The 15,937-nt window shown below is 71.9% G+C and overlaps 3 protein-coding genes across 7 annotated transcripts; 1 reads left to right on the plus strand and 2 right to left on the minus strand.

The window, feature by feature from the left end:
- Positions 1–543: 543 nt before the first annotated feature.
- Positions 544–8,273, minus strand: CARNS1 (carnosine synthase 1). Of its 5 annotated transcripts, none has more exons than XM_064425813.1 (10): positions 7,388–8,273; positions 5,693–5,711; positions 5,050–5,281; positions 4,600–4,689; positions 3,841–4,328; positions 3,411–3,591; positions 2,814–2,899; positions 2,341–2,572; positions 1,993–2,264; positions 544–1,916 (listed from the first exon to the last, which is right to left on the minus strand). In XM_064425813.1, the coding sequence occupies exons 1-10, from the start codon at positions 8,110–8,112 to the stop codon at positions 690–692; spliced, it is 3,552 nt and encodes a 1,183-aa protein (XP_064281883.1). In that variant the 5' UTR covers positions 8,113–8,273; the 3' UTR covers positions 544–689. The 5 variants fall into 5 exon arrangements, with proteins under 5 accessions (XP_064281883.1, XP_064281886.1, XP_064281884.1 ...); XM_064425816.1 differs by lacking the exon at positions 7,388–8,273 and adding an exon at positions 6,640–7,370; XM_064425814.1 differs by lacking the exon at positions 7,388–8,273 and adding an exon at positions 6,464–6,557.
- Positions 8,274–8,774: 501 nt separating this feature from the next.
- On the plus strand, positions 8,775–11,523 carry PPP1CA (protein phosphatase 1 catalytic subunit alpha). The gene is made up of 7 exons (XM_064425826.1): positions 8,775–8,911; positions 9,384–9,515; positions 9,599–9,829; positions 10,042–10,146; positions 10,239–10,462; positions 10,912–11,046; positions 11,169–11,523. Exons 1-7 carry the CDS (start codon positions 8,857–8,859, stop codon positions 11,277–11,279), a joined length of 993 nt encoding a protein of 330 aa, XP_064281896.1. The 5' UTR covers positions 8,775–8,856; the 3' UTR covers positions 11,280–11,523.
- Positions 11,340–13,762, minus strand: RAD9A (RAD9 checkpoint clamp component A). The gene is made up of 11 exons (XM_064425825.1): positions 13,520–13,762; positions 13,381–13,451; positions 13,155–13,289; positions 12,954–13,068; positions 12,774–12,873; positions 12,544–12,653; positions 12,355–12,461; positions 12,220–12,284; positions 12,043–12,144; positions 11,753–11,963; positions 11,340–11,680 (listed from the first exon to the last, which is right to left on the minus strand). The coding sequence occupies exons 1-11, from the start codon at positions 13,551–13,553 to the stop codon at positions 11,582–11,584; spliced, it is 1,149 nt and encodes a 382-aa protein (XP_064281895.1). The 5' UTR covers positions 13,554–13,762; the 3' UTR covers positions 11,340–11,581.
- Between the last annotated feature and the right edge of the window lie 2,175 nt (positions 13,763–15,937).

The following is a 15,937-nucleotide window of genomic DNA, read 5'->3' on the forward strand; positions in this document are numbered from 1 at the left end:
TGGGGACAGCACGGGGACAGTGTCCCCCCAGGGACAGGGGGTAGAGACTGCAGGGACAGGGCAGGGGGACAGGGAGGGACGCTGGGGAGCCGGGGATGGGGTGCCAGGGTAACGGAGGGATGCCAGGGGATGGGGTGCCAGGGTAACGGAGGGATGCCAGGGGATGGGGTGCCAGGGTAATGGAGGGATGCCAGGGGATGGGGCGCCTGGACTGGGAGAGGGGGTGTCAGTGTGGTGGAAGGATGAAGTGCCAGGATGGACGGGGATGCCAGGGAATGTGGTGCCAGGACATGGGGCATGCCGGGGATTGGGGTGTCACAGTAGTGTGGGGGGTGCCAGGAGATGGGGTTTCAGGATGCCAGGGGATGGGCACCAGGAGAGTCGGAGATGCCAGGGGATGGCGTGCCGGGTTAACAGGGGGATCCCAGTGGATGGGATGTCAGGATGCCGGGGGATGGGCTGCCAGGGGAGCGAGGGGATGCCAGGGGATGGAGTGCCAGGAGGAAGGGGAGTGCCAGGCAATGGGGTGGCAGGCCCGGTGACTGCTCCGGGGCGGTACGGGGGTGCCAGGACATGGCGTGCCAGGCCACGGGATGGGGGCGCCGGGGGATGCCGGGGAGGGGCGGCGGGGCGGCGGGAACGGGTGCCGGGGCACCCATTCCCCCGCCGTCCCCGCTGCCTGCCCGGCGCTATTTGAAGTGGGACAAGAAATGCTCCACGGGATACCGCGGGGAGTCGATGCCCAGCCCCTGGCAGAGCCCCAGCAGGCGCTCGCAGGCCTCGGCCAGCGTGGCCCCGGCGCACGCCACGCTCAGCAGCGGCTCCTCGTACTCGCCGGCCCCCTCGGGCTCCTCGAAGAGCCGGTTGAGGCGGACGAGCCCGCGGCCGTGCAGCTCCCGCAGAGCCCGCATGCCGCCGCCGGCCGCCAGGCTGTCGCCGTGCTCGGACGCCAGGCACATCACCCCGGCCAGGTGCGTGCGGGGCGCGGGCCGGGCGGGCAGCACGGGCGGCACGCCCAGCGCCACCAGCACGGCGGCCAGCAGCAGGTCGGGGCCGTAGACCTCGCGGATCCAGTCGCGCAGGTAGAAGCCCCCCATGCGGGGGTTGATCTCCAGCAGGCGCGGCCCCGCCGGGCCCAGCTTGAGCTCCACGTTGAAGACGCCGTCGCGCAGCCCGCACGCCCGGCAGCACTGCAGCGCCGCCCGCACCAGCTGCGCCTGCCGGTCGGCGGGCAGGCACGAGGGCAGGCAGGCCGCCGTCTCCAGGAAGGCGGGGACACGCGTGGGGCCGTTGTCCGACACCCACGCGCCCAGCAGCCGCCCCTCGAAGACCACCAGGTCCACGTCGTGCTCGGTGCCCGGCACGTACTCCATGAGCAGCATGGCGTTGCCCCAGCCCAGCCCGATGCCCGGGTGGTCGGCGTCGTCGCGCAGGTCCCTCCAGAGCCGGGCGGCGTGAGCGTGGCACTGCCCGGCGTCCTCCACCAGCCGCACGCCCACGCCGCCCGCGCCGAACTCCAGCTTGGCCACGGCGGGGAAGGGCACGGCGCCCGCCGCCCGCTCCACGTCGCCGTGGCTCCGCAGGCGGCGGCAGGGCACGGCGAAGGCGGCGGGCGGCGGGCGGCCGCGGCGGCAGCGCTGCAGGTGCCGGTGCGTGCGGCTCTTCTGCTTGGCCACCCGCACGGCGGCGGGCGCGGGGCCGCGGAGCCCCAGCCCCTGGCACACCAGGGCCGCCAGCACCACGCAGTCGTCCCAGTAGGAGAGGCAGGCGTGGGGCCGCAGCCCCCGGGAGCGCAGCAGCTCCAGCACCCGCTCGGCGTGCTCCTCGTCGCGCCGGTGCTCCCGGCTGTCGTAGGGCAGGAAGGTGTGCACCAGCCCCGCCGCGAAGTGCTCCGGGTCCGACTCCACCAGGTGGATCTGCGGCCCCGGAGAGGCGTCACCGGGGCACCGCCGGCCCCGGCCCCGCCGCCCCCCACCGCCCGCCGCCGCTCACCCTCAGCCCGTAGTCGCGGGCCGCCTCCCACACGAAGCTCTTGCTGACGCCCCCGGCCCCGATGAGCAGGATGTCCTTGCCCTCGACCAGGTGTCGCTGCGCCCGGTGCAGCAGCGCCTCGGCCAGCAGGCGCGGCAGCTCCCCGCGGGGCTGGCCCACGCCGCGCCCCATGGCCTCGGCCAGCGCGCAGGTCTCCAGGCACCGCTGCCCGTTCGCGGCCAGGGCCACCAGCTCCAGCGCCTCATCCACGCTCGCCAGCAGGAAGTCCACGCCTGGGGATGGTGACAATGACGGTGACACCGGGCTCAGCACCGCGGGGCGACCGCGGGCCCCGGACGCCGCGCTCACCCAGGATGTCGGTGCGGGCTCGGCCGCCGCCGCGCTGCCGCGGGCTCAGCTCGGCCTCGCTGGCCAGGAGGGCGGCCGCGGCGGCCTCGGTGGCCTCCCGCAGCCGCGTGGCCAGCGCCTGGCGCTGGCTGGGGGCCACCACCCCCCACTGCTGCAGGCTGGAGTCCAGGCCCTGGGGCAGCGCCGCGCCGTGACGCACCGGGCTCTCCGCGCGTCCCACGGCGCAGGCCACCTGCGGGGACACGGCGACACCCGGGTGTGTGCGGGGACACCGCCTGCCACCATTGGCTGCCGACCCACAGCCTGGGGACGCAGCTGCCGCCAGGGCGTAGGGACCTGGGGTGACACGCTGGCCCGAGGCATGGATGTGGATGGCCTCCAATCCTGGGGACAGCCAGGGCCACCAGGACACGGGGACAGCCATCACAGGCTGGGGACGCACCGAGCCAGCGGGGTGTGGGGACATGCCGTACCTGGCAGAGCTGCGGCCGGTCCCCCCAGGACCTGCAGACGAGGGTGCAGATGCGCAGGGCCATGGGCAGCCGCGGGGCTGGGCTGCCTGGGGGGCAAGGGACAGGGCAGGCACGGCCGCCATGCGGGGACAGGGTGGCCCTGCCCGACCTCCCCCTCCTGCGGGGCCTTTTGGCACTCCCTGCGGCACCGTGGTGGCCCCGGCCAAGCCCAGCCCCAGGGAGTGAGGGGTACAGCACGGCCACTGTCATCCCCAGCCCCACGGGACTGTCGGGAGTCAGAGGGGGTCACCCCAACACCCTGCCCAGCCCCAGGGGACCGTGGGGGTCCGGGGTGACCTTCCCCACCTCTCCCCATGGGTCTGTGGGGGTCCAAGGTGGCAAACTGTCCCCCAGCCCTAACCCATGGGACTGTGGGTGTCCAGGGTGACCCTCGAGCCCTCCCCCAGGACCCCAGTAATTTGGGCACCCCCGATGCCCCCCACCCACCCGCCCCAGGGGACAGACACGTGGCTGGCAGAGCTGCAGGGACCCGAGGGACCCCGGGGGACTCTTCCCCCCCCTCCCAGGGTGGTGGGCGCCCGAGGGCGGGGGCCTTACGTGGGGGGGGCACGGGCAGGCGGGCGGTGGGCACCATGGCCTCCAGCAGGACGCTGTCCTCCTCTGTCAGCCCCCGGAGCCGGGCACCCACCGCCTGTGCCACCGCCGCCCCCTCCTCCTTCCTGTGGGTGCTGCGGGTGCCTGTCCCCCGCCACCGCCACCCGGCCGGCCGCACCACCACCTGCGAGCACCTCCGTGTCACCCCGTGCCACCCCGTGCCACCCGGTGCCACCCCGGCAGCCGGCCCGCCGCCTGCCCCCAGCCCCGCGTCACCTTGTGCCACCCCACCACCCGCACGCACCCCTGTCACCCCATGCCCCCCAGTGCCACCTGGACGCCACCCTAACATCCACCCCACCGCCCATGTGTGCCCCCGTGCTTCCCCGTGCCCCCCGGTGCCACCGGCAGCGCCCAGCCCTGCCGTGCCCACCTGGCCGTAGGGCTCCATGGCGGTGCCCCCCAGGAAGGCGCCCACCTCCTCCTGCACCAGGCTCTGCTGGCCCTGCGGGTCCTGCAGCCGCACCAGCCTCACCCCGGGGGCCACGGGCTCGGCGGGCAGGTCCCCCCTGGCCCCCAGGACAAAGGCCAGCGTGGGGGGCACGGGCAGGCCGGCGCGAGCCGCCAGCACCCAGCGGGTGACCAGCGTGTCCTCGAGGCGGTGGGCGAGCGGGACCGAGCCCCCCGTGGGGCAGTCGAGGTCACGGGCCAGCTCGCCCACCCAGCCGCCCTCGGGGTCCCCCGGCGCGAAGGTGCCCGTCACGTAGTTGGCGCGGCGCGGGGGCACGAAGGTCTCCAGGGCGCTGTGCCCCCCCGCCCTGAAGGAGACGCCCCGGGAGAGCAGCAGGGACCAGGCGCCTGGGGACGACTCCGATGGCACCCGGCTGGCCCAGGCGGGGGACAGGCACAGCACCATGGCACCTGCGGGTGGGCGCGGGGGTGGGCGGGGGCACCCCTGCCCTGAACTGCCCCCCGTGGGGGTGGTGCTGCGGGGGCAGGGGGTGTGGAGCGGGAGGTTGCTGCTGGACTGGTGTGTACTGGGAATAACAGGATACGGGGGGCTGCTGCCACCCTGCTCCCCTGCCTCAGTTTCCCTCACAGTCTGGGTCAGGCAGCACAGGCGGGCGTGGGGAGCCCTGCTGTTGGCTCAGGGGTGTCTCATGCGGGGTGGGGACAAAGGGATGGCACCCACCTGGGCAGCGGGTGCCACCCTCCAGCAGGACGGGCAGGAAGGGGGTGGGGGAGCCCAGGATGCAAACGGTCATGTCCAGAGGGCCAAATCCTGCCGGGAAGGGAAGGGTTAACAACCCCGGGGTGCGGACCCTGGCGCCACCCTGCCCTGGTGGCAGTGCAGTGTGGCTGGGAGCCCCCAAACCCGCTGTGTCCCTAGCCTGGCACCGCATCCTCATTGCCACCCTTATCCCTGCCACCCCCCTATCCCAGCCTGGCACTGCGCCCGCATCACTGTCCCTGCCACCCCCGTGTCCCCAGCCTGGCACCGAGCCCTTAACACTGTCCCTGCCACCCCCGTGTCCCCAGCCTGGCACCGAGCCCGTAACACTGTCCCTGCCACCCCCGTGTCCCCAGCCTGGCACCATTCCCCCATCACCAGCCCCGTCCCTGCCACCCCCGTGTCCCCAACCCGTGCGGGGCTCCGCGGAGCAGTCCAGCGTGGGGGGCAGCCCCTCCTGGCGCAGGGCGCTCTGGAGCCGCTCGTAGGCGTGGGTGGCACCGTCGGGGTCCCCGCTGTCCCCGGGCACTTCGCCATCGGGGGCCTCGTCCTCCAGCCAGCCCGGGCACAGCGCCTCGGGCCCGGCCCACTCCTGCTCCTCCGGGCTGGGCACCCGCTCCGGGCTCGCCTGCGACGTCGAGAGCTGCGGGAGCAGGGACAGGGCTGGCACGGGGCTGGCACGGGGGTAAGGGGGTGGTCTGGGGCTGGCCCGGGGTTCGGGGGCTGGCAGGTGGACAGAGCCCGGGTGGGCACGGGGCGGACACGGGGGGCTGGCACGGGACACGGCGGTGCCCGCCCGTGGGGTGGGGGCGTCGGGGTGCTGGGGGGCTGCGGGCGCCGGGCACGGCGCCACCGCCTCGGGGACAGCGGGGCAGTGCCAGCCGCCGGGGCCGCCAGCTCTGGGACAAAGCGTCCCCTTGTCCCCGCGGGGTCACGCGGCGGGTGGGCACGGCACGCCGCGCCGCCCGCTGCCCCGCGCCAGTGCCCGGCACCGCCGGGATCCCGGGATGGGGCACCCACCTCCGCCCGGACCCCCCACCCGGGGGCCACTCACCATCCTGGTGACACGGGGGCTGCAAGAGAAGGACAGGCACAGTCAGCGCGGCTCCCTGGGGACCTGCCACCCCTCCCCGGCCACCCCCCGGCGGTGCTGGGAGCCCCAACCCCAGCTCCAGCGGGGGGACCCGTCCTGCGGCACCCACCAGAGCCTGGCACGCTTCCTGGGGCACGCCTCGGTGCCAGCTCCGTGTCGTCACCTTGTCCCCTCAGTGCTAGTCCCAGTGTCCCGAGACTGACCCCCTCGGTGCCAGTGCCTGTGGCCCCAGCTTGTCCCCTCGTTGACAGGACTGGCGGCCCCAGATTGACCCCTCGGTGCCAGTCACGGTGGCCTCAGGTTGTCCCCTCGGTGCCAGCCCCGCTGGCCCCGGCGCCTCCGGCTTAGTGTAATCCTGTGCCAGCTCAGCACAGCCGGGGGCACCTCCCCATGCCGGGGGTGCCAGGGTGCCCTGCGGGTGCAGACCCAGGTCCGGGGTGTCCCCACCCCCTCCGGGTGCCCCCGCTCCCAGCAGGTGCCCAGCAGAGCTGGGCTCAGAGGGAAACTGAGGCACGGAGCCCGCTGGCAGCCAGGGTGTCCCCAAGCCCGGCGGGTGACAGCGTTAGGGGACACGCAGCTCGGTGGCGTGGCACAAGGACCCCCCAAAACCCCGTCACGGGGGTCCCTGGAAGTCCGCGCCCGCCCCAGCCTCAGGACCGCCCTGTCCCCCTCCATCCCCAGCTGGGAGCTGCTGCTGCTGTCCCCAAGCTGGGACAGCTGTGTCGCCGGTACCTTGGGGTGGGAGCCGTGGCCTGAGAGCGCGCAGGGGACGAGGGCTCGGGGACGCCTGGCACAGGGGACACCGGCCGCTCTGGCCTTTAAACCCCCCCCGCGCCACCCCGGGGTGCCAACCCCCGGCCCCGTGCCCCGGATTAGGCGACACAGAGCGCCATTGTCCCCTCTGCCACCTCGCGCCAGGCGCTGGCACCCCTGTCCGTGTCCCTGTCCCCGTCACCAGCGAGCTGCCTCAGCGGGAGCCGGGGGGTGGCTCAGCCGGACGGGGCTCTCCTGTCCCCCTGTCCCCCTGTCCCGCGTCCCCCGGCTGGGCACGCCCCTCGTCCTCCCCCCCTTCCTGTCCCCCTGTCCCCAGCGTGGCGGAGCTGCCAGCACGCACGTCCCCCGGCTTAGTTCCAGCTGCCCGCGGCGTCAGTGTCACTGTCACCGTCACCGCCGCCGGCAGGCGCGGGGCCACCAGCGCGGCTGCCGCGCCGCCGAGTCCTGCACGCGCTGTCACCCGCGCTGTCACCCTGCCGCCCGCACTGTCACCTGAATGTCACGTGCACCCTGTCGCCCACAACCCGGCACACACCGTCACCTGTACCACCGCCAGGGTCCTGTCACCCGCACCTGTCACTCACGCCCTGTCACACGCATCGTCCCCCACGCTGCGACACCGCACCATCACCGGCACCCTGTCACCTGCACTGCCACCTGCACTGCCACCCGCGCTGCCAACCACCACTTGTCGCGCACATCACCCACCTGTCACCTGTACCCTGTCACCCGCACCCTGCCACCCCCGCCGCGTCGTGAACACCATCACCCACCTGTCACCTGCGCTGTCACCTGCCGCGTGTCCCAGGTGTGCGCACACACCCGACCCCCTCCCGCTGCCCCCCAAACCCGCCCGCATCCCCCCGTGCCGCCCGCACCCACCGCCGGTGCCGGTGTCTGCCGGTGTCTGCCGGTGTCTGTCTGTCGGTGTCTGTCGGTGTCTGCCGGTGTCGGTCTGTCCTGGTGCTGTCGCAGCGGCTCTGCCCGCTCCGGTCCCGGCGGTGGCGGCTCCGCCGTGTCCTGCTCGGGCGGGGCGGGGCGGGGCGGGACCGGGGGCACCGGCGGGACCGGGACACCCAAGGGGGTGGCAGAGCGAAGGGGACAGCGCGGGCGAGGGTGGCGGGGCCGGGGTGCCACCGCCGAGAGACGGGGACAAGGGGCTGGGGTGGGGAGCGGGACACGGGACGGGGAGGGGGACAGGGGACAAGTGTCCGGGGGCAGGGACGGGGCCAGCCCGGGGTCAGCCGGGGCCGGCTGTAAAACTGACACCGCGGAGCAGAAATGTCAGGGCAGGCCCCGGGAGCTATTCGCGACCTCCCCGCACGACATGGAATGGGACACGGGGAGCGGCACGGCGCGGCACCCAGGGAATGGCACCCCGGGAATGGCATGGCGTGGCACGGCACGGCACGGCCAGTGGGGACATGGGACAGCCGTGAGCCCGTCCCTGCCGCTGCCACCCTCCGCGAATGTGTCACCCTCCCCCGTGTCCCCAGTGGGAGCCCGCCCTTCGGGGTGTGCCCGGGGACCTCGGGGTGGCAACAGTCACCCGGCAACAGCGCGGCGCTGCTCCCCACGGTGTCCCCAGGGTCCCCGGGCGGGGACATCCCTGCGCTCTACCAAGCATCCTGTCCCTCCCGTGTCCCCAGGCTGTCGCTGTGCTCCCAGGACCGGGATGCGGATCCCCGCTTGCCTCCGTGTCCCCTCCTGTCCCCTCGCAGTCCCGGGAGCCGCTGTCTGTGCCGAGGCTCTTCCCTTCCCTCTCCTCTCTAGCCCTGTGCCCCCAGGCCCAGGACACGAGTCCGTGTCCCCTCTGTCCCCCGTGTCCGCCTGCCCGGGTTGTTCTCTTGCCCGGGATGTCCCCTTTCCCAGGATGTCCCCTTTCCCGGGACGTCCTCCTTTCCAGGGAAGGCTCTCTGCCCGCGGTGTTCCCTTGCCCGGGATTATCCCTTTACCGCGGTATCCCCTTTCCCGGGACGTTCCCCTTCCCAGCCATGTCCCTCTGCCGGGGATGTCCCTTTGCCCGGGGTGTCACCTTTCCCGGGATGTTCCCCTGCCCGGAGTGTTTCCCTGGGGAGCGTGTCCCCTCCCCACGGCTGTCCCCCTGCCTCTGAGACACCGCCGTGGCTCCCTGCTGTGGGCCCCCCCGCCATGCTGTCCCCGTTTCCCGTCCCTGCGGGGCTGGGACACGGCTGCCGAGGGGACAGCGGGACGCGGGGACAGCGGGACGCGAGGACAGCGGGACGCGGGGACAGCCCCGCTGCCGTGAGTCCTCCCAGCCCGCAGGGGGCGCCACGCGCGCCGGGGCCGCTCTGGGCGGGCGCGCGGGGCGGGGCGGCGCGCGGGCGGCCATGGCGGACACCGAGAAGCTCAACCTCGACTCCATCATCAGCCGCCTCCTGGAGGGTGAGCGGCCCCCGCCGCCCCCCCCAGCGCCGGGACAGCCTCCCTCCGCTCGGGGAACCTCTCGGGGCCGGCTCGGGCCGTGTCCCGACGCCGCGGGGGGGTCCGCGGCCTGGGCCTGGCGGGGGCGGGCTAGGCCGCGGTGGTTTGGGGGGGGTCAGGGCTGGGAAGGGTTTTGGGGGGTCCCCGTGGGGTCTGGGGAGCTGGAGGTGAGTCCGGAGGACGTGGAGGATGTGAGGGGGGGATCCCGAACAGGTGTGTGCCCCGCGGGAGGGGCGGGAGGAAATGGGGGTCCCCAAAGGGTCTGTGCCCCGCCGAGGGGAGCGGGAGGGCACCGGGGCGCCTGAGGGGCTGGGGCTGAGCCCGCAGGGCGTGCGGGACACGGGCAGGGAGGGCCGGGGCAGGTAGAGCAGCGGCTCCTGGGGGTCCCGGAGCGCTTGGGGATCCCTGATCCCGTTCTCTGTGCTGGGAGCAGTCCAAGGGTCGCGGCCGGGGAAGAACGTGCAGCTGACGGAGAACGAGATCCGCGGGCTGTGCCTCAAGTCCCGGGAGATCTTCCTGAGCCAGCCCATCCTGCTGGAGCTGGAGGCACCCCTCAAGATCTGCGGTGAGTCCTGCGGGGCTGCTGGGCAGCAGTGGGGTGGCATGGGGGGCTGCAGGGTGCCACTCACAGCCCGTGTCCCCCCCCAGGTGACATCCACGGGCAGTACTACGACCTCCTGAGGCTCTTTGAGTACGGGGGCTTCCCCCCTGAGAGCAATTACCTGTTTCTGGGGGACTACGTGGATCGGGGCAAGCAGTCTCTGGAGACCATCTGCCTGCTGCTCGCCTACAAGATCAAGTACCCCGAGAACTTCTTCCTGCTGCGGGGCAACCACGAGTGTGCCAGCATCAACCGCATCTATGGCTTCTATGACGAGTGTGAGTGCCCGGCCTGTGCCCCCCAGCAGCCCATCTGTGGGCTCCCCTTTCCCCGTGTTGTCCCAGTGCTGTCCACACTGACCCCACCTGTGAGCTCCCTCCCTCCCTGCCGTGTCTTCCCGCCCTTCCTCCGTGTCCTCCTGCCCTTCCATGTCCTGCCCACCCCCACGCTGTCCCCAGGGTCACCTCCAAGCCCCCTCTGTCCCCCTCAGGCAAGAGAAGATACAACATCAAGCTCTGGAAGACCTTCACCGACTGCTTCAATTGTTTGCCCATTGCCGCCATCGTGGATGAGAAGATCTTCTGCTGCCACGGAGGTGGGAATGGCCCTTCCCAGGGATTTGGGCGGGCTGGAGGAGGGAGGGGTGGGATCTCCCTGCTGAGCTCTGGGGGTGCCCCTGTCGCGCAGGGCTGTCCCCAGACCTGCAGTCGATGGAGCAGATCCGGCGGATCATGCGGCCCACGGATGTCCCGGATCAGGGGCTGCTCTGTGACCTGCTCTGGTCCGACCCCGACAAGGACGTGCAGGGCTGGGGGGAGAACGACCGTGGGGTCTCCTTCACCTTCGGGGCCGAGGTGGTGGCCAAATTCCTGCACAAGCACGACCTGGACCTCATCTGCCGGGCACACCAGGTACCCCGGGACCCCCAGACGCTGGGGACACGTGGGTTTGGGTCTCCAGTGGGTGTCAGGTGGTTCTACCCCGAGTATTTCCCCTCTGAGGGCAGCGTGTACCCCAGGAGCCTGTGGGTGGGAATTCTGGGGGCGTTTGCCCTGGGATTTGGGTATTTACCCCTCAGCATTTGGGTGTTTGCTCTGATGTCAAACTATTTGCCCAGGAGGGATGAATAGTCACCCTTGGAGGTGGCTGTCCCTCCCAGAGGTTGGATAATCACTCTGGAGATGGATACCTGCCCTGGGGCAGTGCGTGTTTGTCCCAGCCGTGGCCATTTGCCGCAGGGCAGGGAGTGTTCACCCTGGTACACAGGGCTGGATATTCAGCCCGGGGGACTGGGAATTTGCCGGGGCAGGTGGATGGTGGCCAGGGGAGGTGGATTTTTGCCAACCCCGTGCCCCCCCAGGTGGTGGAGGACGGCTACGAGTTCTTCGCCAAGCGCCAGCTCGTCACCCTCTTCTCGGCCCCCAACTACTGCGGCGAGTTCGACAACGCCGGCGCCATGATGAGCGTGGATGAGACCCTCATGTGCTCTTTCCAGGTGAGCCCAGGCTGGGGAAACACCCCCAATTCCTGCCGGGAGGGCTGCAGGGAGCTCTGCCCTCCTGGGGAGTGGAGAGCTGGGGCGGGAGTTCACGGATTTCTTTGCCCCTTCCCCCGCAGATTTTGAAGCCGGCCGACAAGAACAAAGGCAAATACGGGCAGTTCAGCGGGCTGAACCCCGCCGGGCGCCCCGTCACCCCTCCCCGAAACTCTGCCAAAGCCAAGAAATGAGCTGGGAGCCGCCCCCGTGCTGCCCACGCCCCCCAGCCCCCCGCCCAAGCATCAGGTCGCTTTTCTTTCGACTCGTTTTTTTATTTGTAGGATCCTGCCCCCCCCCCAGCCACGCTCCACCAAAGCAAATCCAGGCCCAGGGCAGGGAGTGCTGGGGCGAGGGGGGAGCCCAGAGCCCAGCCCTGGGGTGGCAGCGGAGGGGGGGGCAGGAGGATTTTTTGAGGAATAAACTTGTAATGGGTCACTGGGGGGTGCCTGTCCTGGTGGTTGGATGGAGGCTGGGGGTGGCAGTGACTCGGGGCTCAGCTTTCTCCATCGCTGTCCTCCGCCAGCACCTCCTGGGCGGTGGCCGGGCCAGGCTTTCCTGGTGTCATCACCGAGCCAAAAAACAGGGAGCGAAACTGTGGGGAGAAATGGGGGGGTCAGGAGGAGGCTCTGCCCACCCCCTGCCCCCAGGCACACCCATCCCTCACCTTCTTGTGTGGGGGGGTCCCTGGCACAGCTCCTTCCTCCTCCTCCTCCTCCTCCTCCTCCTGGGGTTTGCTCTTGGCTGGCTGGGGGGTGCGCAGGGGGAAGGGGGGGCTGGGGGGCCCCTCTGACCACCCCTCGCTGGTTTCCATGGCAGCCATGTAGGACTCCAGGTCGTCAGCGAAGTCGTCTGACGGGGCGGGCAGGTGGGACACGCTGGTGGGGACAGAGCAGGATTGGGAATGCTCACTCTGCTTCCTGCCCGTGGCCGCTGGAGGGCTCATCTGGGGCTTACCCGTTGGTCGAAGGGGACTGGGACTTGCTTTCCAGGTCAGAGAGGGTGGCCAGCACCAGGTGAACCTCCAGGACAGCGTCATCCAGGGTGAAGATCACCGGCCTGGGCACACAGAGGGGCTGAGGGGGTGCTGGGGACAGGGCTGGCACGGGGTGGGGACGTGGTGACCGCTCCTACCTGCCGGGCTCGTCAAAGTGGATGGTGAGGGGCAGGTTGGAGGCCTCGGCGAAGCTCAGCAGGCCCTGGGGACAGAGGGGAGGGTGAGGGGGGCCAGGGGGTGACACAGGGCTGGGGGCTTAGCTGGGGACTCACACGGAACTCCTTGAGGCAGAAGGTGATGTGGGAGCCCGGGGCCACGGCCACCGACTGGAACTCGTCCTCGGCCAGCCACAGCTCTGTCACCATCGTCTTGCTCGGCTCTGGAGGGGGGAACGGGGTGGGTGCGGGGCTGGAGGGCACCCCAAGGTGGGGAGGGGACCCCCTTAACCCTACAGGACTCACCTGCCTCGTCCTCCACGTAGTTCCGCAGGCTGATTTTGCCACCAGGGCCAGTCCCCAGTGTCACCTCAGCCAGCGTCAGGGGAAAGTGAACCACGGCCTCTGCCAGCACCCTGAGGGGCACAGGAGGGGGCTGAGCACCCCAAATCCTGTGGGGCCGGCTGGGCCCCCTCCTTCTGTGTGCCCTCATCTCACTGTGCCCCCCCCGGGCCGCCCCCGTGGTGTGCCCTCACCGTGCCGGGGCGCAGAGGCGGCTGGCGCAGCGCTGGGTGTCGAACACGGCCTGCAGCCGCTCGCACTCCTGGAAGGCCAGGTTGTGTGTCTTGGTGACACCTGGCAGGGGGACAGGGCTCAGCGGGGCGGGAGGCCAGCGTGCCGCGTCACCCGGCAGGGCTGTCCCCGCTGGCACTCACCGTACTTGCAGTGGAGCTGCAGGACCAGGCGGCTGGCACGGGGCTTGAGCAGGATGAGGCACTTCCCCACCGACTTCTCCAGCGAGGGCAGCGAGCGGAATACGCCCAGGAAGGACTGTGGGCATGGGTATGGGGAATGTCACCTGCCCGGGGCCCCTGGAACAGCGAGGAGCTCGGGGGGGCCGGGGCAGGGCACTGCACCTTCATGTGCACTTTGCATCGGAAGAGCTCCGCGTCGGGCCCGGCGCTGCCCGGCTCGTACAGCTGGAAGAAGAGGGGTGCGAAGAGGAAGGAGGCGAAGGCAGAACGGGAGGAGTTGACAGCACGGAGGGACAGCTGCGGACACAGCCACAGTGTTGGCACTGCCTGCACGGAGGGAGGGGGCGCAGGTGCCCCCCAGCTCCCGTCCAGCCCCGGTGCTGCGTACCCCGCTCTCGGTGGGCTCCAGGTAGAGCTCGTCGCCGATGCGGGACAGGGAGTGCACGGCTCGGCCGAGGACTGCGAAGGAAGGCGTGGGGGTCAGGCAGGGCTCCCCGGGCGGGCCGCGCTCCCCGGGCCCCGCTCACCTTTGACGTTGCCGCCGGCGATGACACATTTCATGGCACCGGCACCGGCACCGGCACCGGGCGGGCACGTGGGGCCCCGCCCCCGCCAGCAGGCCCCGCCCCTCAGCGCAGCGTGCGGGCTAGGCCACGCCCCCGGCGGGCTCCGCTCGGGCCCCGCCGCGGTTGTTGTTCCCTCCCCGCCCCGCCGGTGCCGCCTCTCCCCGGCGGGCCCGCAGCGGTGTCCCCCGGCCCCCCCGCCCCGTCCGCTCCCGGCGGTTCCGGCCTCTGCCCCGCCGCTGCCTTCCCGGCTTCCCGCGCCCGCCCTCCCGGGCCGCCTCCCCATTGGCCGGGGGCTCCGCTCCGTCCCGCCCCCGCCGCCAGCCGATTGGTCCGCGCTGAGGGGGCGCGTGACGGCGCGGCGCGATGGCCTCACGTGACCGGTGGGAGGGGCGGGGCCTCGCCCCCGCTGCTCTCGGGGCTGCCCCGCCAGTAAGCCCCGCCTCCCGCCGCGCGCTATTGGGTGGCGGTTTGACTGACGTGCGGCTCAGCCAATGGGGCTTCGACGCGCCCCTCAGCGCGGCTCCCGGCGCTGAGCCCCGCACCGGCTCCTTGCCGGGGCCTCCCGAGCCGTGCTGGGGCTCTGCCGGGGCCGCTCCGTGCCTGTGCTCCCAGCACCCTGACCCTCGCTTCGCTCCCGGCAGCACCCCGGGCGAGGCTGCCCTTCTGCTCACTGCCTGCACCTCCCGGTGCCGGTGCCGCTTCCCGCATTCCCGGGAAGGGCTGCAGCTCCCTGCGGCTGCTCCGGCGCTTCCCGAATCCCGGTGTTTTGGGGATCCCTGTCTCCACTCCCATAGGTTAATGCTGGACGGTCTCTCCGTGCTGGAGGTGCTGCCGGCTGTGCATGCCACGGAATCACGGAATGGCTGCGCTTGGAAGGGACCTTGAAGCCCATCCAGCTCCATCCCTGCCATGGGCAGAGACGCCATTCACCACACCAGCTTGCTCCCAGCCCCATTCAACACTTCCCGGGATGGATTTTTGGGGGTGTCCCAGAATTCTCCAGCGGGGGTACGCTGCAAATCCTGGGCTAGCCAGGTGAATCCATGGGTGGTCCATAGAATCCCAGAATGGTTTGGGTTGGAGGGGACCTTAAGCCCACCCCCCTGCCACGGGCAGGGACATTTCCCGCTGTCCCAGCTGCTCCAGCGTGGCCGTGAGCACCTCCGGGGACCGGGGAATGTGGCTGCGAGGAACCCGAGTGGCGCTCACAGCAGGGCCCTCCAGCCGTGCCTCCTCCCGGCCCCGGTGGCCCCGGAGCCCGAGCCGAGGGGCCCCGCCGCGGAGCAGGGCTGGCACCCGAGCACAGGGAACCGGGAAGGGGATGGCAGAGCCCTCTCCCCGTGGCTGCCGTCCTCCAGCACACCGTGACAGCCTCTCCTCCTTTCCCTGCCTGGGGTGCTCGGTGCCTTTTATCCGGGATTTTGGGCCCGGCCCGGCTGCCACATCCCCTGCAGGTACAGGAACCCCTGTCCCACGTGTTTGGGGCTTGCTGGGACGGCCAGCTCGGCGCTCCAGGGACTCGCAGGCCTGCCTTGGCCCGGGCTCGGGCTCCAGCCGGATCCGGCTCCTCCGCTCCTGGGGTGAGCCCTGGCTGCTCGCCTTCCTCCCGGGAGGAGGAGGAGGAGGACGGGCTGGTGTGGGAGCCTCCTCTGGCCGAGCGGGCGGGCTCCTCCGGAGCCGGCGTCCCCAGGAGGGGCTCTGGCCTCGGGGCTCGGCGTTTTATGGGGCTGCGGAGAGCACGCAGCTGGCTGCGGTCGTGACACACACACCTCGGCGGGGGCCAGGGCCAGGCCACCCCTCCTCTTCCCGCCAGGGAACGGGCTGGATGCGGGCCGGGAGCGGAGCCTGGCAGCCCTCGGGGGCTGGGGACCTCACCGGGGATGGCCGGGAAGGTGACGGGGCTGTTCCCTCGCACCCGGCCGGCTCGGGGCCGTGTCCCAGCGTCCCTCCCGCTCCTCCAGCTCCCTTCCCGGCACATGGCACGGCGCCCTCGCCCAGACAGACGGCCACAGCTGGGCTGCTGCTGCCAGCCCGGCAGGAGGGGACAGCCGAGCCGCACGGCTGCGCCCCGGGCTGTCCCCGCGGAGCCGGGCGCTGCCGAGCGCCGCTCTGGGGCTGCAGCCGGCGTGTCTGGGGCCCGCCAGCCCCCGTGCCCCGCTGCCCCGGCCGCGAAGGTCAGCGCTGGGAGGCCGGGCCGGCTGGAGGTGAGCTCGGTGCCCGTGACGGCGCCGAGGGCAGGGCGGGCACGGCCGCGCCCACGCGGAGCCGCTGCGGGCACCGCGCGAGGAGGAGGAGGAGGAGGAGGAGCGGGATGTGGGGATGAGGCTTCCCAGCGGCTTGACCTGCCTGTGCCCTGTGCCCGCCGTGCCCTGGGCCGGG

Source organism: Passer domesticus, chromosome 6 (assembly GCF_036417665.1).
Source record: "Passer domesticus isolate bPasDom1 chromosome 6, bPasDom1.hap1, whole genome shotgun sequence".
In the NCBI taxonomy this organism is placed as follows: domain Eukaryota; kingdom Metazoa; phylum Chordata; class Aves; order Passeriformes; family Passeridae; genus Passer; species Passer domesticus.

Bases quoted from the DNA above. Each gene is read 5' to 3' on its own strand.
- PPP1CA (XM_064425826.1), top strand. From the start codon at position 8,857: ATGGCGGACACCGAGAAGCTCAACCTCGACTCCATCATCAGCCGCCTC. The intron at 10,463-10,911 runs GTACCCCGGGAC...GTGCCCCCCCAG, and splicing joins TCATCTGCCGGGCACACCAG to GTGGTGGAGGACGGCTACGA. The intron at 11,047-11,168 runs GTGAGCCCAGGC...CTTCCCCCGCAG, and splicing joins CCCTCATGTGCTCTTTCCAG to ATTTTGAAGCCGGCCGACAA.
- RAD9A (XM_064425825.1), bottom strand. From the start codon at position 13,553: ATGAAATGTGTCATCGCCGGCGGCAACGTCAAAG. The intron at 13,069-13,154 runs GTGCAGTGCCCT...CCATGCCCACAG, and splicing joins GATGCAAAGTGCACATGAAG to TCCTTCCTGGGCGTATTCCG. The intron at 12,285-12,354 runs GTGAGTCCCCAG...CTCTGTCCCCAG, and splicing joins TCTGCCTCAAGGAGTTCCGT to GGCCTGCTGAGCTTCGCCGA.
- CARNS1 (XM_064425813.1), bottom strand. From the start codon at position 8,112: ATGTCCCCGCCCGGGGACCCTGGGGACACCGTGGGGAGCAGCGCCGCG. The intron at 3,592-3,840 runs GTGGGCACGGCA...AGGTGCTCGCAG, and splicing joins CCATGGAGCCCTACGGCCAG to GTGGTGGTGCGGCCGGCCGG. The intron at 2,900-3,410 runs GTAAGGCCCCCG...CTTGCCCCCCAG, and splicing joins CCTGCCCGTGCCCCCCCCAC to GCAGCCCAGCCCCGCGGCTG.